The 27,939-nt window shown below is 45.8% G+C and overlaps 1 protein-coding gene across 1 annotated transcript in view; it reads right to left on the bottom strand.

The window, feature by feature from the left end:
• SLIT1 (slit guidance ligand 1) overlaps positions 1 to 27,939 on the bottom strand; it is a 1,063,959-nt gene that overhangs the window by 224,791 nt on the left and 811,229 nt on the right. Inside the window, exons 12-17 of the mRNA XM_069611588.1 lie at positions 27,333 to 27,404; positions 25,840 to 25,911; positions 16,453 to 16,596; positions 9,792 to 9,955; positions 2,705 to 2,728; positions 1,634 to 1,778 (exon numbers count right to left, since the gene is read on the bottom strand). Coding sequence (XP_069467689.1) covers positions 1,634 to 1,778; positions 2,705 to 2,728; positions 9,792 to 9,955; positions 16,453 to 16,596; positions 25,840 to 25,911; positions 27,333 to 27,404 — 621 coding nt within the window. The remainder of the gene's footprint in view (positions 1 to 1,633; positions 1,779 to 2,704; positions 2,729 to 9,791; positions 9,956 to 16,452; positions 16,597 to 25,839; positions 25,912 to 27,332; positions 27,405 to 27,939) is intronic.

The following is a 27,939-nucleotide window of genomic DNA, read 5'->3' as shown; positions in this document are numbered from 1 at the left end:
TGGTATCAGGTAATATTATCCCCACCAATAATATCGCCATATATATGGTTGTGGGGTAAGGCCATAGGCGATATTATTAGAGGGGATAATTTATGGGATTATTGGGACCGGGGATTGCGGGGTGACCCCGCTCCATTAAAAAAATTATGGGCTTGAAGGGGTGTCCCCCGCAGGTTCCATGGCTTTATATCGCCGCAAAAATATGGCAATATTTTTGTATGGTGATATTTTTGCTGGGATATTAACACATCGAACCAATAACTCAAGACCCACCTCTTCAAGGAGTCTCTCCTACTCAAAACCTAGGACATCACGTTGCCCCTTGTGCCACCTGACTCGCTAGACGCTGCCCGCCCCTCTCCTCCCCGCCACCCGGTACAGCTGTAACCCACCTCTGCGCCCCTATGTATCCTACCCCCATGTATATCTGTTCTGTTGTTACCTCTTAAAAGCACTCCGTTATGCATCTGTAATGTTGTATAACTCTGTAGAGCACTCCATTATGTATCTGTATTGTTGTATACCTCTGTAAAGCACTCAGTTGCTTCTCGAAGCTATGCCTGTGCTCAATAACTACCATAATAATGCTGTCATTTATGAGTGCAGCGTGGCATACACATTTCCAAAGATGATGGTCTGAGAAGCAATGCTTATATGGTCCTGGCCAGGAATGCTCCACATTGCATAGCTACCTATTAGTCAGAGAAGCTCATAGTGCTTTAGAACTCATTGTTCAGTACTACTGAGGTGCTCTTGCGGTACCCACGTGCAGTCCAGAACCCACGTACTGCCGCGAACAGCATCCGCACACAGTTTGGGCGCAAATACTCGCCTTCATTCTTGAAACATTTTTGGACTGTGTAGTGTAATGTTCATGCTCAACCATTAATTCTAATGAGTACGGCAACAAAACTATGGGCCTCATCAGAAGTCCGGCAGTAACCATGCCGGTAAAACCAGCAGGTTGCGGCCGGACTTGTGAATTTTACCGGTGCCTGGCTTGCCGGAAACACTGGGGGATTACAAGCCTGGCGCTCCGGGAAGTCAGGCATCAGTAATTGTAAATCCCCATTCCCATTCGAGTCCCATAGGACTCAAGACAAATGGGGACCACGGAAGCACCGGCACCGTTAATAATGGGGCTGATGCTTCCGTGAAACTCTTCGGGCGGGTGCCGTTCCGCCCGCAAGGTCTGACCCTGGCGGCCAGGACGGCACACGCGCGCAGAGTCATACTGTGCCGGTCCAGTAACAACAGTGCTGGTAGACTTACTGGCACCGTTGTTACCGGACCGGCATAGTTAGAATGAGGCCCCATGAGTTTTGATTAGCTCAATAAATGAAGTTGAGGATAAAAAGGGTTTTGAATGGGACTTTTGTTAACACTGCTGCGTATGGACTGCATAGGTATGGGAGTGGGTGAATACATAACAGTAAAATCTGATCTCACATTTGAAAAGATCCTGTACGCTGCCCTGGTTTCCTGAGCATGTCTGGTATGTCCAAATAATGTAATTATAATGGAGGCGATGGATTATTTATTTATTAAGGTTTCTTATAGCATGGCCACTCAGTCAAACGATTGCTTCAGAGCACATGTGTAATGTGGTTGTCACAGGGTGGGTTGTACTTACAGCTCTGCTGTGGACTGTGGGATGCGGTCCGGGATCTTGGTGAGTTTCAGGTTGGAGCATTCCACCACATTGGACTCACATCGGCACTTTGGAGGACACACCACATCGCTATTGCACTCGCTGTTCAGCTGATAGTCTTCAGTTCCTAAACATAGGGAAGTTAACATGTAGAATGACTGCATGCGGGAGCCAAGGTCAATCTGTGTAGTCCCCGCTTATCTAACAGCAGCGTGCTGCATTGACTGAAGCAGAAGCGTGCCACTGTGTCTATTCAGTGATTCAACCATGGACCGAAAGAATAACGTTCTGGTTTAAGAATATGCATCCTCGAGAAAGCCCAGCGATGCTAAACTTAGCTGATTATTTGAACTAAGCGAACCAGCGAAGACATGCACCACCCATGTCCGGTGAAACAAGTATGATGGCTGCAATAGTTGGCACAACAATCACATGAGATGTTGTGATGATTAAGCACTTTTTAAATTCCATCATCAATGGGGGAGTCAACAGAGAGCAAGACATCGGGCCTCATTACAAGTTCGGAGGTAGCCCAGCCGGTAAAATCGTCAGGCTGCCGCCGAACTTGTGAATTTTTTCCAGCGCCCGGCAATGGGTAAATAAAGGGGCATTACAGCCCTGGCGGACCCTGTATTTCCCTATTGCCAGGCGCCGGAATTAATTACTCTCTGTTCCCATTTGAATCCCATTGGACTCAATGGATATGAGGGGGCCGGATGCACCATTCTTGAATGGTGCATCCGTCGAGTTCTTCTCGCCGGTGTCGGTAAGCCCACCAGGTCAGACCTGGCGGGCGGGCAGGCGCACGCGAGCAGAACTCGTAGTTTGCTGGTCCAGTAACGGTACCGGCAAGTTTACCAGTACCGTTGTTACCGGACGGGCAAACTTGTAATGAGGCCCATTGGTGTGTAAAAGGCATGCACGCCTTCACCCTTCATGCTCACATTGAATTTCTGGTGACTGCCCACATCTCTTTTGGTTTCGCACATTTAACCCCCACAACTCCCCCACAAAACAAACAAACAAATGTCATTCTTTGCTCTGTTATCTCACCTGGTATGAAATACTGCTCTTTAGCTATGGAGAAAAAAGAGACATGGAATTCATTACATTGTGAGCTCTTTCAATTGAATTTTCATAGCCTTTCTACACAACTGTTTGTCAACTATCCAGACCGTATAAACACACTTGTAAATATGAAAAAACAGGCTCAGTGTTCAATCTGCACTTAAGTAGTCAATTCGCTTAATTTGCTGAAGAAGAGACATGTAGTTCATACAATTATGGGTCTGGATGAACGGAGATAAACCTGAGCGCAGAACGGGCTCCTGAATTTGTTCAGATACAAAATTGAATTCCAATTTTGTCATTAAGTCCTCCCTCCACCCCTCTTCGGAGGCTACAGAGGAGCCTTCTGCTAGAATCACTCCCCCAACATGTTCTCTTAACCGCTGACTGCCCATCGGGTTTATATTGTATTGTATTCTATTGGGTATTAATACCTCGCACTGGGCAGACTAAACTGGATTTAGGCGCTGATCTTAACGCAGATAAAAATATATAGCTGTAGGTAGATCATTGGAAAAAGTGGGTTTTTAATGCTTTATGAAACATCAAAAGGGAGGAGATATTCCTTAATTCTTGCAGCAACGAATTCCATAATTTGGGGCCATAGACAGAAAAACGCCTATCCCCTCTTTGGTGATAGCAGGATGATGGTATTTAACTCGTTTTTTATCCTCAGATCTGATGGATCTCGAGGGCTTGTGAAGTGATAACCTGTTTGCAAGTTAAGAGGGGGCTAGTCCATTTACACATTTATAAATTAGGCAAAGGACTTTAAAATCAATGCGTTGGCTCACTCCCACCCAGTGCAGTGAGATTCAATAATCTGCCACTGGGCTAAGCCTTCAGACCCTGAAGATCATTCTGACTGCCACATTTTGGGATACTTGTAGTCGTTGAAGCTGATATTTAGGAATGCCTATTAAGGAGGCATTAACATAGTACAGCTTAGAACCAACCACTAGTGGGACATCCATAGTAGGGAAGGGCTGGTCGCAAAATTCGAAAGGTGTAATATATAAATTGAACTATTTTGTTAATTTGAGAGTTACAGCCCAGATCGGACTGCCAATAGCAGCCAAAATTCTTAACGTTAGAAGCAAAGATAGCTGGTAAACCAAACAGGTGGGGCGGTGAAGGTACTGCCTCTGGTTCATTATGTTTTTTTGACCTAACAATATGATTTCCGTTTTAGTAGGATTGGGTTGCAATCAATTTGGTGTTGTCCATTGTGAAATCTCAGCTGTACAGTTAATAAAGTTATTTAATCGTGCCAGCGGGTCTGTACTCTGCATGTATTGCTGAGTATCGTCTACATATGAATGGCAGGCCAGATTAAGCATATGCAAGTGTAAACAAAAAAATTATCTCGCTTTGCAGAACACATATATGCACATACCAGTGGGCATTTTGGAATGCTTATATTCCAGGCAGTCTTGGCACCTAGAGGCACAGTAGTCAAGGGGAAACTACTAGCAGTAGTCCTTTCATGAATACGTTTATTCATTGAAATCAATCCCAATCGTCCACTGCCCAATGGCTATTTTTAATTTTGCTTCTCTTACTTGCAACTCCTCCTCATGCTGCAACATGTTCTTATTATTTTCTGCTCAGGACTTCACAACTTATTTTACTTCTAAAATCAAGTCTTTCCTTACTTATTTAAATACCTTGGGCCTCATTACCACCCTGGCGGAACGGGTTAACGGGCTCCGCAAAAGGAGGCGGACCCGTTAAACCGTTCCGACACATTACGAGGTTCCCTCGCGGCACCCGGTAAGGACGCCTGGTAAAACCAGGCGTCCTTACTGGGTCCCGCGAGGGGAAGAGGGAGCAAACAACGGACCACTCGTAGTCGGCCTGTTGTTTGCTCCCTCTCCCATTCCCATTCAGCCCTATGGAGGCTGAAATGGGAATGGGGAAGGTCCGGGCCCAGGTTCCTGGAGGGAGGAATTACCGGGCCCTCCAAACTCGGAATAGCCCGGTAATTCCACATTCTGGGAACCCGGACCCAGACGCGATTTCGGCGGCAGCCATGCCGCCAATAGCAGTATGGCTACCGCCGAGGTCGTAATGAGGCCCCTTATCTTCTAACTCTTCATTGTCTCTACCACTTTTCTGCTTTGTTAATATCTCTTTTCAATTAAAGTTGTGGGATAATACTATTACTGCACTTTGAGACCCCCAATGCCATCTGTTCTTAAGAAGTCTATGGGCCTCATTCCGAGTATCGAGGTAGTCATGGCGCTATTTGCGCCATGACTACCTCCCATACCGGTACCGTGTCCGGTTTGGTGAGATGGGGACTTACCGTTCCAGTCCGACCTTGGCGGGACCGGTAAGTCCCCATTCACCAAACCAGTAATCAATACACCTGCAAAGGTGCCGTTATTGGCTCTGATTTCCCTTAGTAAAACCAGGTGTTAAGGAAGGGACCCGCTAATGGAACTCGTAGTAGGGCGCAAAGGGATTACCGGCACCGATGTCCTTAACGGTGCCCGGTATCCCTTTGCGCCCAACTCGGAATGAGGCCCTATGTATCATCATCTAGTCCCCAAGCTCACTAGGCATATTGCCACTAGCTCATCTTCCCACTAGATTGAAGTCTACTAAAGCAAAAACTCTACTAAATATCTTCCAACCTTGCCATACTGTAACAATCCATTCCTCTCTTGTCTTCCCTTTCTAAGATTTTAGAAATTTATTTATTGTTCATTTATAACACACTTAACACCAGCGAGTGGTTTCTAAGCATGGGTTCGGGATTCAAACCTGTGTTGCGCCGCGTTGTCTTGCTTCCAAGACTAACGCGTTGCCACTGAGCTATCCTTACTCCCAAATAATTGTTCATATGTAACTTTCAGAATTTTGTAATCTTTCACTATCTGGACATTTCACTAAAACTGACATATTTTCTGTCTCTGATTTCTTTTTACAAACTTGTCCTTTTTACTTATCTTAGTTCGTCTTCACTTTACTTCTTTTAACACTGTGTATCACTTTTTTGTTTTACTTCAGACTGTGTTCTCTTTGGATTTTGGGCACTGCCTTATCTTGGTTTAATTCCTGTCTCTTTGCTCAATCTTACACTGTTTCTAGGACTCATGTATCAGATGTCTCATGGCTTGGTGTTGAGCCCCTCTGTTTTTTTGTTTGATACTGTTTGATTTGTCATTTCATCACCTGGTTTTCATTGTCACTTCTGTGTGAATGACTCCCAGTTCTCCTTTTCCTTCCATTTCTTTGCTGGTGGCATTCATCTACGGACACCAGCCCTCACTTCTTCTGTTGAAGCCTGGATCCAAAGCCGCAATTCTTTTTCACATTTTTGTTTTATCTCCTGATTCTAGTTAATCTACTACAGCTGCTTTTAACATGGGTTTTTATTTCAATCAAGCAATGGTGTATGAAGAACAAAAGTCCTAATTTATGAATGCCAGTCCATTGAAATTGTTTCATCATCAAATTGCGTAACTCTTTCCTATCATCAGCCGTTATTACTGGCAAGTTTAGTAGTTTTGCCTTCAAACACCGGTTAATCTTTAGGTTATTCTGCTAATTCCATGTTCACGTTTTAACCCATTCTCCAATCATCAAAACTTATTGTTTACAAACCTGTGTATTTTCTTAACATTTCACTTTGTCATGCCTCAATTGGTTATCCACATCATATTCATTTCAATTTCACTTGCTTTATGATAGTTTATCTCTGTAAAGGCATTACTCCATACTCGCCTGCCTTCATTCTGCTTCTTTGATCTTTTGACTGTTCCGTCTTCTCATGTGCCTCATTTGATTGTCCTTATATTTCTTTTCTTTCACTTAAGCTTTGCACTTCCAGTCTCTGTTCACCTTTCTTCTAATTTACTTTCTTTTAAAGCATGACTTGTACGTGCTATGGCATCCTGTGATTAGTAGCATCTCGACTGTACTTGTTGCTTAAAAATATGCACTTTTTTCTAAATTGGACAATGCTTTGGATAAATGCACTGTATAAATGAATAAACATATCTATGAAAAGCTCCCAGTCACACCTTGGAGGGTAGGAGTTTGGCACAGGACTTGGAGGTTACGAGTTTGAGGCAGGAGTTGCAGAAGAGTTAAGTGAGATAGCAGTTGAGTGGAGATGAGTGTGATAAGAGCTCCTCGCTGTACCTTTTTCTTTGCTTTTCAGGGGAATGCCTTATATTAATTAATGTTTTATTGCTTCTCCATACCTTTGCAGGTGTATTGATTACTGGGTGTTTTAATTTGCCTGTACCTTTGGTTAACTTTATACCTTTTGGATAATGAAAACTGACTTGCTTTTTAACTTTAAAATTCCTTGCATCCCTTCACTCAGTGAAGAAAAGCTGGACTTATGCAGCGAGTCTGAGAATGAGAAGTGGACAACAGAGAAGATGCTATTGTGTTGGTGGGGGGAAGCAAGGAAGGAGAAAGCAAAAAAGGAAGAAAGGAAGGAAGGAAGTAAAGAAGGGAGGGAGGAAGGAAGGAAAGAAGGAAGGGAGGGAGGAAGAAAGGGAGGCAGGAAGGAAGTGAGGAAAGACAGAAAGAAAGAAAGAAAGAAAGAAAGAAAGAAAGAAAGAAAGAAAGAAAGAAAGAAAGAAAGAAAGAAAGAAAGAAAGAAAGAAAGAAAGAAGGAAAGAAAGAAAGAAAGAAAGAAGTTCACCCACCAAGATGGGCTTGAAAACCATCACAGGGAATTCAGACACACTGGTGGAAAGTCTATGCTTTGGGCTGATGCAGATCTCTATATAAAACTCAAGTTGAATGTGAAGAATATATGTGTACATCCTGTGGAATTTCATTTATTTTCTTTAGCCCTCTGCCATGGTCAAGGCCAAAGGTGTTAAGGTGGTGGACCCTTGCTCATTTACACCAGGACTATGCAAAGACTCAGTACCTATCTTGAATACTGATTGCTGAAACATGAATGGTGCTACATATGGCACAGAAGGGTGCGTGCAGCACCATGTTCCCACCATGCATAAGCGCTTGCCTCAACCTTTCAAAGATTGTATTGGGTTTACCTGACATGTCTCCATATTATATGGCATATCCTGGAAGTGTCTTCTGCTCAGCCCTGTAGGACCTTATGACTCTGATCTATACCAAACTGTTGAGTGGTAGAGACTAGGCTCCCTTCTATAGAACTCTCTCTTAGAGGATTTTGGAAACGTTTTATTTATGTATGTATTGTTTATTGTTTAAAGCGCAAACCTAATTCCAGAGCAGCAGAGTGTTGTACATAGTATGTGTAGCAGGCATTTGGGCTGGCATCTATTAACAGTAGCGCAGTACTGTGTCTTCTGTGCGTTTGTATGTGCGTCCATTGGAATTAGTCCTTGGTCAGGTGTTGTTGAAAGAGCCATGTTTTGAGATACTTGCGAAATTAGGGAATTGTGGGGGCATACCGAGCCGACACCGGGGATCGAGTTCCAGAGGGCGGGTCCATGACAAGAGAGGGATTGTTAGCAGACAAGTTGTGATTCAAGCCGGTTGTTTGATTTGCTGCGGAAAGAGCGTGTGCCACTATATATGTGGAGCTTAGCCGCCAGGTACGCTGGTGTGCTACTTGTGACTGCTTTGTAGATGACACATGCAGTCTTGAACAGTACCCTGGCTTGGAGTGGAAGCCAATGTAGTTTGAGTAAGATGGGGGTAATTCGGTCAAATTACTGCGCTCCCGTGATAAGGTGTGCTGCAGCATTGTGGACTGCTTTTAGGGGAGCCAAGTGAGCAGGTGGGAGCCCTGTCAGAAGAGAATTTCCCCCATCGATGTGCAAGACCACAAGGGCCTGCAGCATAGTCCGGAAGTCCTGTGGCGGGATAAAGGGTTTGATTTCTTGAAGGGTAGGGATTCTGAGCATGGCTATTTGGGCCTTCTTGGCTATGTGTTTCTGGAAGGATAGATTGCTGTCAATGGTGAAGCCTAAGGATTTGGTTCAGTCTGAGAGTTGTGGATCATATCCTTCTATGTGCATATCATTGAGTCATTGTTGGACTCGTTTTTTAGCGGGAGGACCAATGAGGACGAATTCAGTCTTGCATCGGTTTTGTTTGAGGTCGACATCCAGGACTGAATGATGGCTAGGTAATCCCAGAGACAAATGATGTCCGACGTTCTATTTACTCTCATGTGCAATATCATCTGCGTATTGGAGGATGGCGATATTGGGATCTTTGAGGAGCGTGCCCAGAGGCTCCATGTAAAGGTTAAAAGGGATTGGAGTTGGTTAGAATGCAACGAGTTCATCGGGACAGCTCAGTGTCTGCAAGAGAGGTAGGAGGTAAACCAATTCAGGACAGTGCCAGAGAATCATTGTTTGCTATTTCTGTGGGTTCTTGAAAATAGTAATTAAAAGATCAGCAGATCAAAGTTGGGTGTCAAATCATCCCTTTAGCCATGACCATTTCATATTCATGGCTTTAAAATACATTTTGAAATGAATGAGTAGATACAATCTGTTTTTAAAGACTGTGTGTGTCTCTCAGCACACTTTCACACCTGTGCGCTGCTCCTGCCGCTACAGGCTTGTAGCGGCAGGAGCAACACAGGCGGCCCCAAAGACCCCACTGACCCCAGCTATCTAACTGGATAATTCCATCTTAAAATAAAAGGAGAAACCACAAACAGATAACTTGCCTTCAGAAATAGCCACATGGTCTAAAAAATGTGTCGGTTTTTCATGATCTCCAATAAATTAAACATTTGCATAGTTAAATAGTGCAGAAATGTTTCCTCTGCCACTCCCATTTTGATACACATTATTTTCTACATATGCATACAGAGAGTGCCAGTCAAAGTCCCATCAGGTGATTTACTTTGAGATCTGTGCTATACACATACTCCCTCCCTCCCTCCCTCCCTCCCTCTCTCCTTCCGCTCTTCCTAACTCACTCACTCACTCACTCCCACGCTCACTCAGTCAACACAAAGCAGTTTGATCTGAGCACTAAAGAATATTTACATATTTGAACGGTTGACCAAGCAATGTAAGGTCAGCCTTCTTGACTTGTAGTCAAATTAGGAACGTCTAGGTTATGAACTGGACAAATGCAAACATCTGCTTACCTGAGCACCGGAACTTTTTGCTTTTAATCTGTCCGATGCGTTTGTTGGCAAGGCGACGAGGGCTAGCGCACCGTGCTCCGCTGGTTTCAATGGGGTTGGTTCTCAGAAAATCTGCTAACCATTTCAGGTTACAGTCACAGATAAATGGGTTTTGAGCTAGATGTCTTCACAAAGGAACATGATAAGATGGTGAAGAACGATTCAGATATTTAGAAAGAATGCAAAGCGGGCTTAATGTTAAATTAATGACAGTTTGAATGTATCCATATATGAAAAGTGCAGTACATTTCACTCTAGTTCCCTATCCAGATCAAAAGTCACAACAAATAAGATAGCCATTGTTATGCACGTTTCCTGCAACCACACATTATGATGAAGGATTCTAAGGACAGCCTGGGCAGCTAGGTTCCTAAGCACAATAGGTGCAAGAAGGGCAAGCATTACTCTACAGAGGAGGTTTGCAAACTGTGGCTCCTCAGATGTTTCAGTCTATGGCAGTCCACCCGGCCCACTATCTACCTTCGCGGAGGACCTCTCCAACATCTTCACACACAGCACCAAAGTTACCTCCCAGGTTATGATACTGGGGGATTTCAATTTAGGCCTCAACGACCCCAAGGACACCGCTGCTTCGTCTATTGACAACATCCTCACTAATGCTGGATTCACTCAGTTCCTAAACCAACCTACCCACAACAAGGGCAGAACCCTTGACTGGCTAGCCGCCCTCAACTGTCCCATCAACATCACCTCTAACCAACAGTGCGCCTGGACAGACCACAACTTAATTACATTCAATATTGAGTCCAAACCTATCAGCCTCCCTCACAACATTGCCCCGGCTATGGCCACCCGTAACAAACGCAACATTACCTGCGATAGACTCCTACCCCTCCTCCTTCCAGCTCTTAATGTTCTGGATCCATCATGCTCTGACCCTACGGCCCTGGTCGACACCTTCAACCGGGCCATGCTTACAGCCTTAGACACCATTGCACCCTCGAAACTGAGAAAATCTAAACCTCGAGCCCACCTAAACTCCTGGTTTACTCCCCATCTCAGAGCACTACGCAAAGAAAAACGAATTGCAGAATCCCACTGGAGAAGCAATCACTCTCTAGCTAACAAATCACGCGTACTCCTGGCCACCCTTAACTACAAGGAAGCTATATTCCAGGCAAAAAAAGACACATATAACAAACGCATCGAGCAAGCCAAATCTAACACCAAAGAATTGTTTAAAATTCTAAAAGAACTTGAAACTCCTGTTACCCCACCTGACACATGTACCAAAGATAGCACCTGGTGCTCCAAAATCCAAGAAGCTCTCCTAGGTAAGATTGCCACTCTCCAAATTAAAATTAACAACAAACAATCTAGCCTTCAATCCAACCCTCTACAGATCCCTATACCTACCACAAACCCCTCTATCACAGACTCTCTGACTCCTTTTAGCTTCTCTCCACTCTCCATTCTCGAAGTGGAAAAGATTATCACTAGCCTTAAACCGTCCAATTGTCAGGGTGACCTCTGTCCTGCACCTATTATCAAGGAAGCTGCTCACGACCTAGCACCTTTCATCACTACGCTCATCAACTCCTCCTTTAGCTCTGGGATTGTACCGGACAATCTTAAGGATGCATGGGTCATCCCGCTTCTGAAAAAACCTACCCTCGATCCCAGTATACCCACAAACTACAGACCAATTACCACTGTACCTTTTTTACTAAAAATCCTCGACCGCGCGGCCTACCTACAAATTCAGGAATACCTTGAATCTAATAACCTTCTGGGACTCAGGCAATCAGGCTTCCGGCCTCGCCATGGCACTGAGACCGCCCTTATTGACTTAAAAACGCAGATCGAAGATCTCAAAGACAAAGGCAAACTGGCATTATTACTTCTCCTGGACCTCTCTGCTGCTTTTGATCTCGTCAATCACAAAATTCTCTGCCATCACCTCAAATCAGCCGCACACTTCTCAGAAAATGCCGCCACTTGGATCAGATCCTTCCTGGATAATAGATCTATGCGTGTATTCTCCCCACTTGCGGCCGCACCACCCGCTCCGGTCGCCTGTGGTGTGCCTCAAGGGTCTTGTATCTCGCCCACGTTATATAACGTGTTTACCAAACCCCTTTTCGATATTTTGGATCACTTGGGCGTCACGTATACCAATTACGCTGATGACACACAGATACTCATCCCCATCACAGGCGATTACACAACTGACTCCCTTGCCATCAACGCCATCTACCAGGTCATCCAAGCGTGGATGGCCCAGCACGGCCTCTGCCTAAATGATGAAAAGACAGAGCTCCTCATTCTTGGTTCACCACAAAAACTCACTAAACTTAACCCTGCCTTCAAGTCTTTCACCATCGATGGGAATACCATCCCGATTGCTAAGGACACGAAAACCCTTGGGATTTACATCGACTCAACCCTATCCTTGACTAGACAATCCAACGCAGTCTCATCTGCAGCAGCGCTTACTTGCAAGCTCATCACCGCCTGTCGCCCGTTCCTAACCACTGCCAACTGCGTAACCTTGGCCAGGACCCTTGTTCTATCCAAGGTTGACTACTGTAATGCCCTCTATCTAGGTACTAATCTCCGCAACTTAAATAAGCTACAAATTGTCCAAAACAATGCGATCAGAGCGGCCCTTAACATTCCTAGGCGCCAGCATATATCTGACACCAGGCGCAACCTGCACTGGCTCTCTATCCCACAGCGCATCTCCTTGAAGTCCTTGGCTCTCACACACAAATGCCTCCACAACCAAGCCCCTCGCTACCTGGCTAACAGATTCTCTTTCCACAATTCCACCAGACCTCGCAGAGCGGCCCAAGCCAACTGCCTTGTCATCCCGCGCTTTAATCTCCTAAGATCTGGTGGAACCAGCTTCCCCATCCTGGCAGCCAAACTTTGGAACTCACTCCCCAATGACCTTAGAGCAGAACCTTCCTTCCTGAAATTCAAATACCTTACCAAAGCATGGCTATCCGCCCAAGACTGCTAACATCAGCTTACTGCCCTACTTGCACTTTGACCTACTCGGCATCCCTTATTAACTATCCTGTAAATCACTGCCTTATCGATATTCATTTGAATGTATATGTTGTAAATTTTGTATATCTTCCTGTAATAATCTTGTAATACTCTGTCACATTGCCTTGTCATGCTTTCATCTTGTTGTAACTAAGTTAAGCGCCCGGATGCCCCTGGGCCTGGTGCGCTATAGAAATAAATAAAATACTAAATACTAAATGGCTCCCAGGACCCCTCGCAGTTGGCATTGCTGGCTAAGGCTGGTGGACGTTGTAATCCAACATTTCTGGATAGCCAAAGGTTGCAACCAAATGCTCCTCTACACCTGGGATCTGCAACCGTTGCCTCCCAGATGCTTTGGACTACAACTGCCATCAGCCCTAACCGGCCGAGCAAATGGTGAGAGAACTTGGGAAGCATAGTCCAAAACATCTGGAGAGCTGCAAGTTGCAGCCGCCGGCTCCACAGGAACACGCCTTTGCAACATTATGTTGGAGAACAGAACATTCGGCCAGTGGTGTTGAGGCTTTTGCACAATTTGGAATCATTCTAATTATGGCAGTATTATTTTTCCAACAGGAGGTCGTGTAAATATAGGAGTAGTGAGGTCCTTACCTCCTACCATGTCATTAGTATGTGGTAAATACTGTACAGTTAGGGGTTAAAATATTGTGTATACATTTCTTTATTATTTCACTTCCACCTTAAAGGAAGAGGTTTGTTTCACCCAGCCTCATCACAGATGGATTTTACCCATAGGTAAAGGGCGTGTCCTAATGCATCTCCATCACTTTGGGCCCAAAAAGATGAAGGGCAGCCCCAATGCGCACAACATTCATTGTTGACCCTTCTGTGCAGTGTGTGTTTTTCTAGATGGCAATGCCACACATTTTGTATTGACTTCGATTGATTGGACATCCCTACAGTGATTGTGGTACAGGTTAGCAACGAGTGCAACTCATGTTGGTGTTTTACTGATGTGGACATGGGTCCGTTTTAGAGCTTGACTAATCGAATCTACTCAATGTGAATGGCCACCACATGCTAATGGTTGGTGCCAGTGCATAGTTGGCTTGGGTTTGATTCAATGCTCAATTTTATATGCAGGAGATTCTGAAGCCTGATGTCAAGGCCATTGGGCTTTACATATCATTTCTTCTATCCTCTATTGGAAATAATGAGACAGTGATGTGACCTTGGTATTGCAGCCATGTACGGAAAACCCTACAGCGGGTGCCTCTGACCCAGTGGCGTGTCCAGGGAGTGGTCTGGGGTGGCACGTGCTTCCTCTGGAATGTGATTGGCTACCCCAGGTGCAACCCCATTATCCTAAACTATGATCATTATCCGGACTTTGAACTCTATGGCGAGTAACCAACCTTTCGTGGATATGGGTAGTGGAGACAAATAGTAAATGAACGCTATTCAGACACGTGTGTTTGTATGTGTGTGTGTGTGTGTGTGTGTATGTGTGCGTGCGTGCGTGCGTGTGTGAGAGGGCTCGTATAAATCAGTGTCCTGCTTGTGCCACCCCTGTCAAATGTGTCTGGGCATGCCACAGCTGGAACCCCTTTCACAAACACTGGAAGCTCTTTTGCCAACCAGCATCTTGTTCAGGTTACCTGGCCTGCTTTATTGTGGCAATAAGACCAGAGGCGGTGGGCCAATACCGCCCCAGGTAATGCCCCCGGGGCCATAGTGAAGCCCTGGGGGCATTACCGTGGGCGGTATTGGCTCATCGCCGAGGGTCTTATAGCCATCAGTACCCCAGCCCGCTGCCGCATTTCGAAACAGAAAAAAATAATAATAATAAAAAGTGAAAAAAAATGGCCGCCGCGAAAGGGTAAACATAGTTCGTCTTCCCTTTCCATGGCTGCCATCGGGAGTGGACGCTCTGGGAACAGAAGTGTTTCCAGCACGTTCGCTCCCAATAAAAGAAGAAAAAAGAAGGTAAGTGGGGTTGGGAGGGGGGATAGTTTGTGGGGGAGGGGAGTGGAGGAAAAAAAACGTACATGAGTCCCCGGCGGGGAACAAAGGCAGCCTCCAGCCATGGGAAGGCTCGGAGCAGGGATTTCCCCATTTGGGACCTCCTCATTGGCTAAGGCAAGCCGTGAACAGAGTACCTGGTACCCACGGGACGCACTAACGTACACGGGAATACTGTGTGGTATGGCTCGGAAAAGAGCCAATCCACACGTAGTATTCCCAGTGTACAGCGCATGCCGGGTACTAAGGCAGTTTATAGCATCTCTCATCCTCTAAAGTCCTTGTAGTCTACAAGATGCTTTTCCATCTCCTTCCTCCAACCACATCACAGTGTAGTCTCTCAGCCTTTGATGGAGTCAGACACGTTAACTAGACTGCAATTATACCTGTTAACCAACTCAGGCGAGTGTGTAGTTTCATGAGTGATATTAAGATTTGTCTCATAGTTTCTGATGGCAAGAACGACTAGCATCTTTTGTGGGCAAATCTGCTATAACTAGAACAGAAACACTGGAAGACTTTATTTGAATATGACCCTACAAGGCGAGCCTTGCTGAAAAGAAAGACAGAGCTAACATGTACCAAAACCTTAGCAAAAGCATCCAATCTCTGCATTTACATCTGACTGCCAGGATACTAAAATATCATAGGTCGAAGGACAGATTAATTGCTAAGGATAAACACCATTAGGAAAGACATGTTTTACCATTAACCCCTAGAAGATATGACTAAAGATTGTGTGGTTTTCTAATTAAATGCAAGGTCCAAGCCTCAGGCTTCATCGCGTGTTTTTTCTTCTCTAGCCATAGCATTGCACTTGCGTGCAGTAGGGTCAGAGAACCATGGAAGCTTGTTTACCAAGTAGTTCCGCATATACCAGAGACCATCAATAATACAACTTCAAGTAAACCTGTTGCAAAATCCTAAAACAGGCTCAAACGGCTCAGCCTCCATCTGCACTTTCTTTGACTCTGCTTAGTCAAAGATTGTTCTCTGACCATTTTGCAACGGCTGGCATGTATCTCTGACCTCCGAGAGGGATTGGGGGTGCATGTAAACGCCACTACACAAAGTGACTCGGCCGAGTAACTTACCGTATACCTTTGGCACTGGATTTCTTGAACAACTCTCAAGAAGTTGTTCCAGAGCAGGGTTTATTGGGTAAATCTTTAGATGGAAATCAAATGTTATCGCTCTTACTTCAAACCCAAACCCAATACCCAATTCCCTGGTGTTGTTTGGCGGGCACTGTGGATATCTATCTGATAATAGGGCAGCCGTATCCGCCCTGTGGAAATTCAGCACTGCCTGAAATCACTGACACGCCAGTGCACTGGGTGAGATAGAATAGGAGGGCTGGTATGCTACAGATATTAAAATACCTGTAAAAGAAAATCGAAGCCGCTGTCAAAAAATCCCCACTGCCAAGCATCTACCCTTCTGAGGTTCCGCAAACGTGGCGCGTCTGCCTAACCTTAGCCTCCACACCAACGTGCTAGTTAAAGTGGCAGGTGTACTCCGTTTCATAGGAATGTTATATGTGACCCTGTGCATGATACACTGCAGTTTATCGATTGTCAATATGATCTGGCCTGCGGCTGCAGCGGAAGTGGGTACTCACAGTGTCTGGATTGCTCGCAGGGATGTGAATATGCCTTTGGCCAAGCTCTGGATCTTGTTATCGTACAAAGAGAGTAGAGAGAGGTTCTGCAAGTCCTGGAAGGCGTCTGCTCTTATGCAGTTGATTTTGTTGGCATTCAGAAGCCTACATATGTAGGAGGCAGAGAAGAGGCAGGTGAAAAAAATGAAATGAGACAAAGTGAGATAACATTAGTAGCACTAATTACTTCAATGCATTCCTGAAGCTGCTTCTCTCTAGACAGAACTCATCATAACACGCAAAGTTACAGGTCCATGTGTTGTAGTGATAACGCCATAGGATGGGAGTTTCCTGGCAGTTGATTGCTTAGACATTAGCAAGCAGGGTGGGGGGCAGAGCCAATCAGGTTCCTTGGTTCTCAGCCTGATACTCCCGAGTTCAGCCCGTGTTCCATGAAACACGTTGGCTGCCTCCCCTGCACTGCTCTGCCATCTTCTAGATCTTCTAGACACCCAGCTGTTCCCCTTTTTTTTATTAATCCCAACCCTCCTCCGCAACCCCACTTACCTGATTGTGGAGGCGCCGCCTGCCGCTGCAGCCTCTTCCCTGGATCTTGGTTTTCTGCCCGCCATGGTAATGGAAGAGGGGCTCTGTACGGAGCCCCGCCTTCTACAACCATGGCGGCCATCTTGGCAAAGTATTTTCATTCATTGAAAGGTACGCACATGGTGTCCCGTTGAATGAATGAAAATACTTTGTTTTTTAGCACCCGGGGTTACTGCTTTAGTAACCCATGGTGGTAATGGGGTTAGTAACCCGTTCCATGGGCTACACCGGGGGTAACTTACCGGACCCCTCAATAACCACTCTTGTTTTGCTCGATCCGTTAACTCAGGCAGCCAGGCCATTACCCTCAGTATAGCCCATGGAAAGGGTTACTGATACCACATTAGAGAGATATTGTCAAGATAGGAAAATAGCTCTCTGGTGATGTTGAGTAGCAGATATAGGGCCTCATTAACACGGTAGGTGGTAATGGTTTACCGGTACCAGTATTTTACCTGCACCGGTAAATCCTTACCGCCTTACTACGAGGTCCCTTTGCGGGTTGGAGAATTTAATGCCTGCCTTTTGCAGGCGTTAAAAACCAACCCACAAAGGAACCAGGGAGCTAATTACGGTACAGCAATTTGCGGTGCCGTAATTAGCACCTTCCCCATTCCCATTATGCCCTATGGGGCAAAAATGGGAATGGGGAAGGGCAATGGGGAAGGGGGAATTACCACCCCACCAACCTTGGAATAGGGCGGTAATTCCCCTTTCCACCAAGGCGGTGCCAGTATTTTACCGGCATGGACCAAGGCGCTAATAGCACCTTGGTCCACCGCCGTCCGTGTAATGAGGCCCATAGACAATTATATATGTATATATAGTCCATCATATAGAAACTTAGCTCCTATTTAAGGGCTCCAAGTTTTGGAAGATACTGGAACCCAGGCACAAACAGATGGACTGAGTGATTGTAATGAGTTATTTATAACGAGCTTAATACCCCGAGGTTTCTAAGCACGGACCCTGGGATCGAAACTGTGTTGCTCTGGGTTGTCTTGCTTTCAAGACGAGCACGTTGCCCCTGAGCTACCCTCCACAGCCCAAAGTAAGAAAGTGCATCGCCTATGTTCACATTCAGCCATTTAACCACGGGACCAGATTTCCTCCACGACGGAGCAGTGTACGATGATCATGGAAGACATACATACATTATGAAAAGTGAATGGGTCAGAATTGTATTGACGATGAAAGTTTTCGATTCAATAAGCCAGAGTTGTAGGTGAGTGGTTTAAAAGGATGGGAAGACTTGCCCCAGCTTGGTATGGGAGTATTTACCCAGGTATGTGTAGCAAAGCAGGAGATGCTTGGTGGAAGTAACACTATGCAAGCCTAAATATTGTATGATTTGTAGAAATGGTGGACTTTGAGTGGTGCCTGTTTTGTGTTGAGTTACAAGACATAATGGATAGGGAGTGGCCAGGCACTAAATATTAAAAAGGGGGGAGTTATAGTGCTAGAAAATGACTGTGGTTGACCCTTTAAGAATAGATGAAGGGGCTCATTTTCATCGAGCCTAGAGAGGATCACTTACTTATAGACATACGTATAAGCAGACCTCTCTGAGCAAGCCTCTCTGTGCAGATCTCTCTGAGCAAGCCTCTCTGAACAAGCCTCTCTGTGCAGACCTCTCTCTGCAGGCCTCTCTGTGCAGACCTCTCTGAGCAAACCTCTCTGAGCAAGCCTCTCTGTGCAGACCTCTCTGAGCAAGCCTCTCTGAGCAAGCCTCTCTGTGCAGACCTCTCTGAGCAAGCCTCTCTGTGCAGACCTATCTGAGCAAGGCTCTGTGCGCAAGTCTCTCTGTGCAGACCTCTATGAGCAAGCCTCTCTGAGCAAGCCTCTCTGTGCAGACCTCTCTGAGCAAGCCTCTCTGTGCAGACCTCTCTGAGCAAGCCTCTCTGAGCAAGCCTCTCTGTGCAGACCTCTCTGTGCAGGCCTCTCTGTGCAGACCTCTCTGAGCAAGCCTCTCTGAGCAAGCCTGCCTGTGCAGACCTCTCTGTGCAGGCCTCTCTGTGCAGACTTCTCTGAGCAGGCCTCTCTGTGCAGACCTCTCTGTGCAGGCCTTTCTGTGCAGTAATTCATATATTTTTGTGAATCAACGTAAAAATAAGACCGTAATCTGGTTGGACCAGGATTCCATGTTATATATGCACTGATTCACACGGCATGGCAGGCTGCATTTGTATATTTCCCTATGGAATCTGCTTGTTCCTTGCTGGAACACAAATAGGCGGTACTCCATGGGGAATAGAACATCGCGGCCTGCGTGGATATTCAGTTCAGCTGTAGATGTATGTGGTTCTGTCACACCTAGTGGATGGTGAGGGAATAGCAGGCTTTAGGCTCTTCAACCTGCTCTGTGTAACAGAACCACGAGCAGTGCGCAGATCGAAATCTACCAGCAGCAGGTGTTCACCACCAGTACATGTTGGCATGTGTGAGGCTTAAAATGACCCCCAACATGCCAATGGTGTTAATAGTTTAAGAAATGGTGGACAAGTGAATACAAAGAACATGCGGAAAGTTAAAGTGAGTTGATGACTTCACAGGTACAGGAGTTTTTTAGAAGAGGAAATGACAACTATTTAGGACATTTGAAGGCATGTGAGATGTGCAAGAAGAGAGAGTTTTAATGATGAATTCTGGGATTACTGGGAGTGACAGATTTTCTATTAAGGGTCACAGAGCAAGTAAAACCTTTATTTACAACAAAGCATAAAGAGACAAGCCGGAAGATGATAGGGAATGGGTGAGCATTGTTACCTACGTGGACTTCTAGAAATTGAATCATTTAAGGGTACTTTTAACATGTGTTTTACTTAACAACAGATGTCAGGTTACAGGCTATTTGTCTGAAGTCAAGGAGATTAAGGTAAATCTTCTCCTTCAGCTCAATAGGATGCACAGGTGTGTACAGGGAGCAAAGGCCGTTGGGTGGACTTTCACCAAAGCATCGCGAGAAGCTGGGACCTGGTCCCACTAACGGCCTTTGCTTGGTCTCGTGAATATTCATCCATGTGTGTTTCAAAAAGCTGCACAATGTGAAATCAAGTTGTGACATTTGAAGCTTGCGGACCAATTTGCAGACCTGCATTACATTTTTATGGGCCATCATTGTCCATTTTGGGTGTGCAAACCCGCAGACCGCCTTAAAATGTAACCTTAATGGTTACTGAAAGAGTCCTTCTTATGGGTTTGTGCCACCTTCAAAGTTCTCCAAACAGCTGCCAATAGAGCCTGGAGATTATGTTTCTGGACTACGTACCCACAGCACCAACAACTTGAAAAGGGGGGAAACGTAGCTCTTTGGGGCTGCCTTTTAGCCCTGTAGGGGGCACACGGGGCCTCAGAGGAAACCAGGTATGAGAAGTTAAGCAGCATCCAGCAGGTAGATTTTTTTGTATCTAAGACAGCATATTAGGGACAGTAGGGGTATATATTTAGGGCTGCAGTAAAACATAAGGAGTAATCAGACGATAATCCATTAGCAGTGGGTCTATGTAATAGGAGCAGCACAGTAATAGGTACCAGGGGCAGCAAAGCTTTTTATATGGTGCAGCAGGGCAATCTATCATAAGTATCAATGTTATACCATCGGCAGCAGGATTAAACATTAATACCTGCAGGGGTATATCGCACAGCAGCAGAAGTATATTTAATAACAAGCAGTTATCTATCAGGGGCAGTAGAGTTGTGGGGCATGGTCAACTAAATAGCTGCAGGGGTACATCTCACAGCAGCAGGGGTATATTTCAGAGCAAGCATCTATCTGGCAGGGGCAGTAGAGCTATGCCTCATGGTCAGCTAAATACCTGCAGGGGTGTATCGCGCAGCAGCAGGGGTATATTTCAGAGCAAGCATCTATCTGGCAGGGGCAGTAGAGCTATGCCTCATGGTCAGCTAAATACCTGCAGGGGTGTATCGCAGAGCAGCAGGGGTATATTTCAGAGCAAGCATCTATCTGGCAGGGGCAGTAGAGCTATGCCTCATGGTCAGCTAAATACCTGCAGGGGTGTATCGCAGAGCAGCAGGGGTATATTTCAGAGCAAGCAGCTATCTGACAGGGGCACTAGAGCTATGCAGCATGGTCAGCTAAATACCTGCAGGGGTGTATCGCGCAGCAGCAGGGGTATATTTCAGAGCAAGCAGCTATCTGACAGGGGCAGTAGAGCTATACAGCATGGTCAGCTTAATACTTGCAGGGGTGCATCGCCCAGTAGCAGGGGTGTATCGCCCAGCAGCAGGGGTATATTTCAGAGCAAGCAGCTATCTTGCAGGCGTAGTAGAGCTATGTCTCATGGACAGCTAAATACCTGCAGGGGTGTATCGCACAGCAGCAGGGGTATATTTCAGAGCAAGCAGCTATCTGACAGGGGCACTAGAGCTATGCAGCATGGTCAGCTAAATATCTGCAGGGGTGTATCGCAGAGCAGCAGGGGTATATCGCAGAGCAGCAGGGGTATATCGCAACGCAAGCAGCTATCTGGCAGGGGCACTAGAGCTATGCAGAATGGCCAGCTGGGTTGTGTGTCATGGAGTGCAGGGCTGTGAATCAGGAAAAGCAAATCTATATAACAGGGACAGCAGAGCTGTATATCGAGGACATCAGGGCTATGTGCCAGGTTAAGAAGGGTTTTGCAGGGCTGTGAATCAGGGGAGGAGGGCTATGCATCAGGGACAGCAGCGGTGTACAGCAGAGAAAATAAGGGTTATCTATCACGGATAGCAGTGCTATTTATTAGAGGTCACTGAGGTATATCAGAAGCAGAAGAGCTATACAATAGGGTATTTTGGACTTACAAAATGATGGGCCTAGTCTTTGACCATCATGTACAGGAGTGGCCACTCACTACATGTGTTATTTGCATGGAACATATCCCAGCTCTGCCTACCTGTGTGAATCTGCTCTGCTTTGATGACAAATTAGTCTTGAGTGTGATGACACCTTGACAACCCCTCTGCGCATGAGCGCCCACTTGTGCCGCCAAAAGGATCCCTTGCAGACCTCTGACCTGATAAGCATTACAACTTTTGTGGAAACTTGAAAGGGAATGGAATAACTCTAACCCCTAGAAAGAGAAGATGGCCTCCGTCCTACAGCATAGGTACTATTGCCAGGCTATATTTCTCTAAAAACGTCTCAGAAGCTTCAAACAAAAATGAAGATCTACCAGAGTTGGAGGCACCATACAGGTGCCTGAACTCTCAGCCCTTAACTCGTGTTAATGTTAGAGGTTTTTAAACCGTGCACTGTTGCCACCTGCGTGGTCACTTGGCACTCAGGTGGATCTGCGATGCAAGGAGGGCGGGGGTAGTTAGTAGGATTGAACGGGAAAAGAGCAAGAGAGCTGTGATGCGCTGTTGGAAGTTTCAGTTCGGAAACAATGTTCACTGAGCATAAATGTGATTTTCGGGAGTTGGCCGCCATGTGCTGTTGTGCGCAACTATTTAGTTACCTCCCTCCCCATTCCCATTGAGCCCTATGGGGGCTCAAATGGTGAATGGTTCCTGCAAGGAGGACTTACCGGGTCCTCTTATGTCAGAATGACCCAGTAAGTCCCCATTGCAGGAACCCGGTAATGGAGCCCGGTTTGGAGGCAGCCATGGAGCTAATAGCCACATGGCTACCTCCAAACTCGTAATGAGGCCCTATGTGTTGATTGTGTTGTTGTTGCGGTGTTGTGAAGTATGTGTGGATTGTGGTGCTGCAGAGGTATGGTTGTGTTAAGTTCAGAGTTTGAGAGGTGTATGTAGAAGAGTGCATTTTTAGTACAGATTGTTGATGAAAGTCCTAAGTGCTTCACCCTGCCTACTCCAGGAATCCATCTAAATGCATCACATTTCCTCCCCTGAATTCCATCTAAGTGCATCACCCTTCCTACCCCAGGAATCCATCTAAGTGCATCACATTTCCTCCCCTGAATTCCATCTAAGTGCATCACATTTCCTATCCCAGGAATCCATCTTAAGTGCGTCACACCTCGACCGTTCAAAAATCAATCTGTGTGCATCAGATTTCCTCCCTTGAATTCCATCTAAGTGCATCAGATTTCCTCCCTTGAATTCCATCTAAGTGCATCACCCCCCTGAAAATCCATTTACATTCATCACATTTCCGACCCCTGAAATTCACATAGGTACATCAAATTTCCTACCCCAGGAATCTATCTAAGTGTGTCACACTTACTGTGATGCTGGAAATGCATCGGAGGGACAGGGCCTCCGTATCCTTGTCCTTTACTGCTTTTTATCATGTGTTCTGTCATGTTTTACGCACAGGAGTTCATGTGGGACTCCTGGTGGTGCAGCTCTCTCTCTATTTTGGTTTGGTGAACAGACCCGTGGGATACCCTTATGGCACCCATGTGTATGGGTACAATCCTGTGCCCCTAGTGTATGTTTTTGGGCACCTGTGTGTGACCCACAGAGAAGGCTACGGGCTGGTGGCAGCTCCGTGCTGAAATGACTGGTGCCCTGAGCATCCTCCATTTTGGGATGCCCAGGCCTTGTCATTGGAATCGGTAGATTCCGGATGGAGACAAAATGGCCCCCATGGCCTCTTGCCTTCCATCACCTGTTACCTTGATCTTACCGAAGTCCCGGGAAGCCATGCCTCTGTCCCTTCCCCCTGACTGGCTGTTGGGTGGAAGTTCCGTATATAGGAGTGTTGGGAAGTGGTGACCAGACTGGCTGGAGCCTTCTCAACGACCGTATGTTGTGGGTAGGCCTGTGGGTGGGACCTGGGTGAATGGAGTGTGTGACGAATATGCATTCTGTGTTGTGGCTGTCTAGTATCTGGTGGTTGACACAATGGTTGAGACAGCCCTGCCCGAAACCGGTATGAATGCAGCTTGGAGTGTTGAATGGCTCGGTACTTGTCCCAATACACATAACTTGTTGTGAGTGTCTGGTGAGAAGTGAATGGCCTGAACGCACTGTGCACCTGATTGGCTGCCTGCCTGCATGAATGACCGTAGTCGTGATTGGATGCTTGAGTGTGACCCAGCGGAATGAATGGGAAATCAACAGTATATCTGGGGACCGCCCACTGCTAGGAATCGTGTTTGGAAGCTGAAATCCACTACGACGAGTAACTGGAGTAACTGAAGCTTAACCTTGAAGCCCTGCTGGACAAGAAGAATTGCTGTTGCTCTCCTTCTCAATCTGAAAGCTGCTGTGCTTCAAGGACTGGCCCAGAGAGGACCTGGTAAGGCGCCCTCTTCCCGAGCTACGAGGGACCATCGTGCACAGCTGATCTTTGCCTAAGCTCCCTGGTAGACAGACCTTCGACAGGCTGCCGACCCGATACAGGGATTGCTGCAGAACTCCAAGGAGAAGCACCCGGACAGTTGTCCGCCACTGTCGATGCCCGCCGTCGCCGACTGGAGCCGCCATGCTCCCGTTGCCTACGAACTTCATTGATCCAAGGATGCTCTCGTCCGCATCGTTGCTGCTGTATCCTGCTGGAGAAGGCCTGACCGTCGACGTGCCGAGGAGCCTCCACCAGTGGGTTTCCCGCCACCCCAAGACCACAGAGACACCGACGACTCAACGCCCTTGCTGGGCCACAGTTCTTCAACTCTTTGCGGTCCAGAACTATCGACACCGAGGTGCCCCGCATGCCTCTTCCTTGCAGGACGTTTACGCTTCCCCGTCAACGAGCACCGCTAGGAACGATGCGGCCACCTCACCGTCGTAGCTCGACCTGTTCTCCATCGGACGTTCGATGACCCGTGACTCCTGCCTGAAAGGGAGGACACTCAAGAAGGGCCGTCGATTCCCCCGATGCGGAACGCTACAATGCCAAGGTACGAAAGTCTCGTGTGAACAATATATGGACTGGGCTTGTATCTTTCTTCTACAGATTGCCCAGGTGGGGGGATCTCCACGCAGAACTGTGTCTAGGTAGCGGGACCAGTATTCTGCCAATCGTTCAACCATCTTGCTTTCCTTCCTCTCTCTACTGCTGGTTTCCTCTTTATTTTGATCTGTGTGTCATTTTGACCATATGCACTTTAATGAATGAGATCCGATAACGTTAGTGGTACTACTTTAGAACTGTATATATTTACCATTGTTGATTTCTGAGTACAAAGTGAGTTATCATGATAGTGTACGTGACCTTGAATATTAATTATATAAAGACTGTGTTTTAACCAATACAGTGTGTGGACATTCCTTTGTGGGTGCTTGGGGACTACACTGTACTTAAGAACCAGCCTGCATCACCTCCTGAGAAGCTATGCCTTGATTGCTCTACCACGTTTACCAATATTAGAGAATCTTGGCAGGGGTCTCTGTGTCTCTCCTCTACCAAATAGAGAGCGGAAGTACCCCTCTGGTCTTTAAACCTCCCACCCCGGAATTCCATCTTAGGTATATGAGATTGTGTAGTAACACAATTGCCCTAAGTGTGAGATAAGGCTAACTAAAATAATTGGTTTAGATGTGAAATATGGTTACCATAGAACTGTGGGTCACATGCATCAGACTATAAGCTAATAGGTAATTGGGTAATAAGAGTGGTGGGTCAGTTTAGTGGGGTGCAGTAATGGCCGTGCCCCCTGCCCGAAACCACACTTACCTTGTCAGTCGCTGCTGGTTGACGGCTGCAGGCTTCACACAGGCGAACACAGGCACACGGGCAAACTCAGCACAAAAAATTCAGGCACATGAAATAATAATAATAGCAATACTAATAATGATATTAATAATGATACTAATAAGGCCCATTCAGCTGCAGCATCTCATATTGACACGGTTTTAGTAAATGCCATGAAGACGCCCCTTTTTACTTACAGAAGTTGAAGTGCGAAGAGTCCACTGAACACCCCCTTAGGAAGGTCAGTGATTTTGTTACCATAAAGAACCCTGAAAAAAAACATTGCACAATCAATAAAGAATGCCAGGCGTGAGCACGCAATCTCCAATCCAATACATACAGTGGAGATATTAATGAGCACATAACAAGGAATTATTATTAGGGAATTTACTTACAACATAGGTCAAATAAAAAATAAATTCCAACATGCAATATTTGTGGGACAGAAAATAATCTGACAATCTTTTGACACAACAGTTTCTTCAATATCATCTTAATTATTTTGTAAAAAGTAGAGATACCAACATTTCTTTCTATTGGAGCACAGCCTCTTTCATCTGGCACTTTTCTCAAAAGGCCTGCTGACCGAGGGCGCCTTCTGGGTGGAGAGTCAACAAGTGTGTGATAGCGCATACGCGAAGATACGCAACGTACCCCTACAGCGTATCGTCTACGTATGTTCGGGGGATTCCTCTATGTAGATTGGATTAATAGTTGTACAGCAAATATTGAAATCTTCCAAATGGCAAACTCGGAGAGTACGAACAGAAAGCGTACCCCATAACTGTGGAATATGGATGATCATCTAACAAGGACGCATGAATTACGAACTATGCATTCACATGTATAATATGTCAAGCAATTAAAGAATTATTAGCTATGCTTAACCAATAAGGCGGTGAACAACAGGAAGGAAACAGACTGTTTGAATGAACGGTTATGAGTTATTGACTTGTGTATGTGACTATATAAGGTATATTTGGATTATAGGCTTCATAGAAATGGAACTATATACACTTGCCATGGCCTTTTCCCTACAATGAACATACAAAGAATGTGTATGTTGAAGGGTGATAGATTTCTACTTATGGGGAAAGAACATGAACTTACAGTGTGTGTAAATCAAATAACAAAGAACTAACAGATATGGTTGTTATATGTAATAAAATAGAAGGTTAGGTGTGTTATTGTAAAGTAATTCTATTGCCTGGAAACATTACTCTGAGCTATTCACACATACACATTGTATTGATATGTGATATAATATTGCCTGGCAACCCCACCCGCTTTGGCCTTCAAGATTTAGGTCTTTTATCGTCCTTACATCCATCCTTTAGAATGTCTCCCATGGACATGAGGGCAACTAGCCAAGTGCAAAGCGTTCAGGGCAAATCTCAAGAGCCACTCCTCCTAAATCTGCTCCCCGGCCCACCGTGCTTGGCAACTCCTTCACCAGCTGTGAGGCGAGCACCCTCAAGACTGCCATGTATATAGAGCCTGGGATGCTCTCTACAGTGTCTCTCACCAAACCCTTTCCCACACATCCCAGACACCTTGATTTATACTCTCACCATTTGTGTAACTCCTTATATACACTGTTTTGTATCATCTGTACAGCATTTCTGCATCAAATGTTCATTAGTTAGATAATAACAATTACAACTTTAGTAGTAAATAAAATTGCTCTTACAGCGAGTTCAAGGAGCGCAGTCCCTGGAATGCATCCGGGGCGATCTCTGAGATTTGGTTGTTACTCAGGTCTCTGAAAAATGAAAGAAGAAATAAACACCACACCAGAGAGTTACATTCATGCCAGTGCATGCCTAGTCTGAGAGACTTCCCAACATGCCACAAGCAAGCAGGCCAGTCAGAGGTGTGCATAAAGGTCTGTCCCGGATACTCGTGGCATGTCCATAGCCCAAAACCTTGTACGGCCTTGGCTGCTCTTACCTTTTTCAGGACGCGTATCGGCTTTTTAAGATTTGTTTTCTTTTCACGTAGTTGGTTAATAACAAATCATTTCCTATTTGTTTTGTATTTATTTTTTCAAAGCCAACCCTCGCCCCTGCATAATATTATAGCTGTTCCCATTGTGTTCATTCAACAGTTGCTCAAGGCAGTTTCCTGCGGCCTCACAAGGCAGATTCCTGTACTCACGACTCCCCTTTACTTGTATATACACTATGGTTATTCATTATGTGACCTCACTCAGATGTTTGGGCTTTCAACTTCCAGGAACCTTCATCATTAACTGTGCCGGCTACGGATCATGAGTGTCGAAGTCCAAAACATCTGCG

This window comes from Ambystoma mexicanum, chromosome 8 (genome assembly GCF_040938575.1).
Source record: "Ambystoma mexicanum isolate Mex_15411 chromosome 8, UKY_AmexF1_1, whole genome shotgun sequence".
Classification (NCBI taxonomy): domain Eukaryota; kingdom Metazoa; phylum Chordata; class Amphibia; order Caudata; family Ambystomatidae; genus Ambystoma; species Ambystoma mexicanum.
This window is presented reverse-complemented; position numbering and strand designations above follow the sequence as displayed.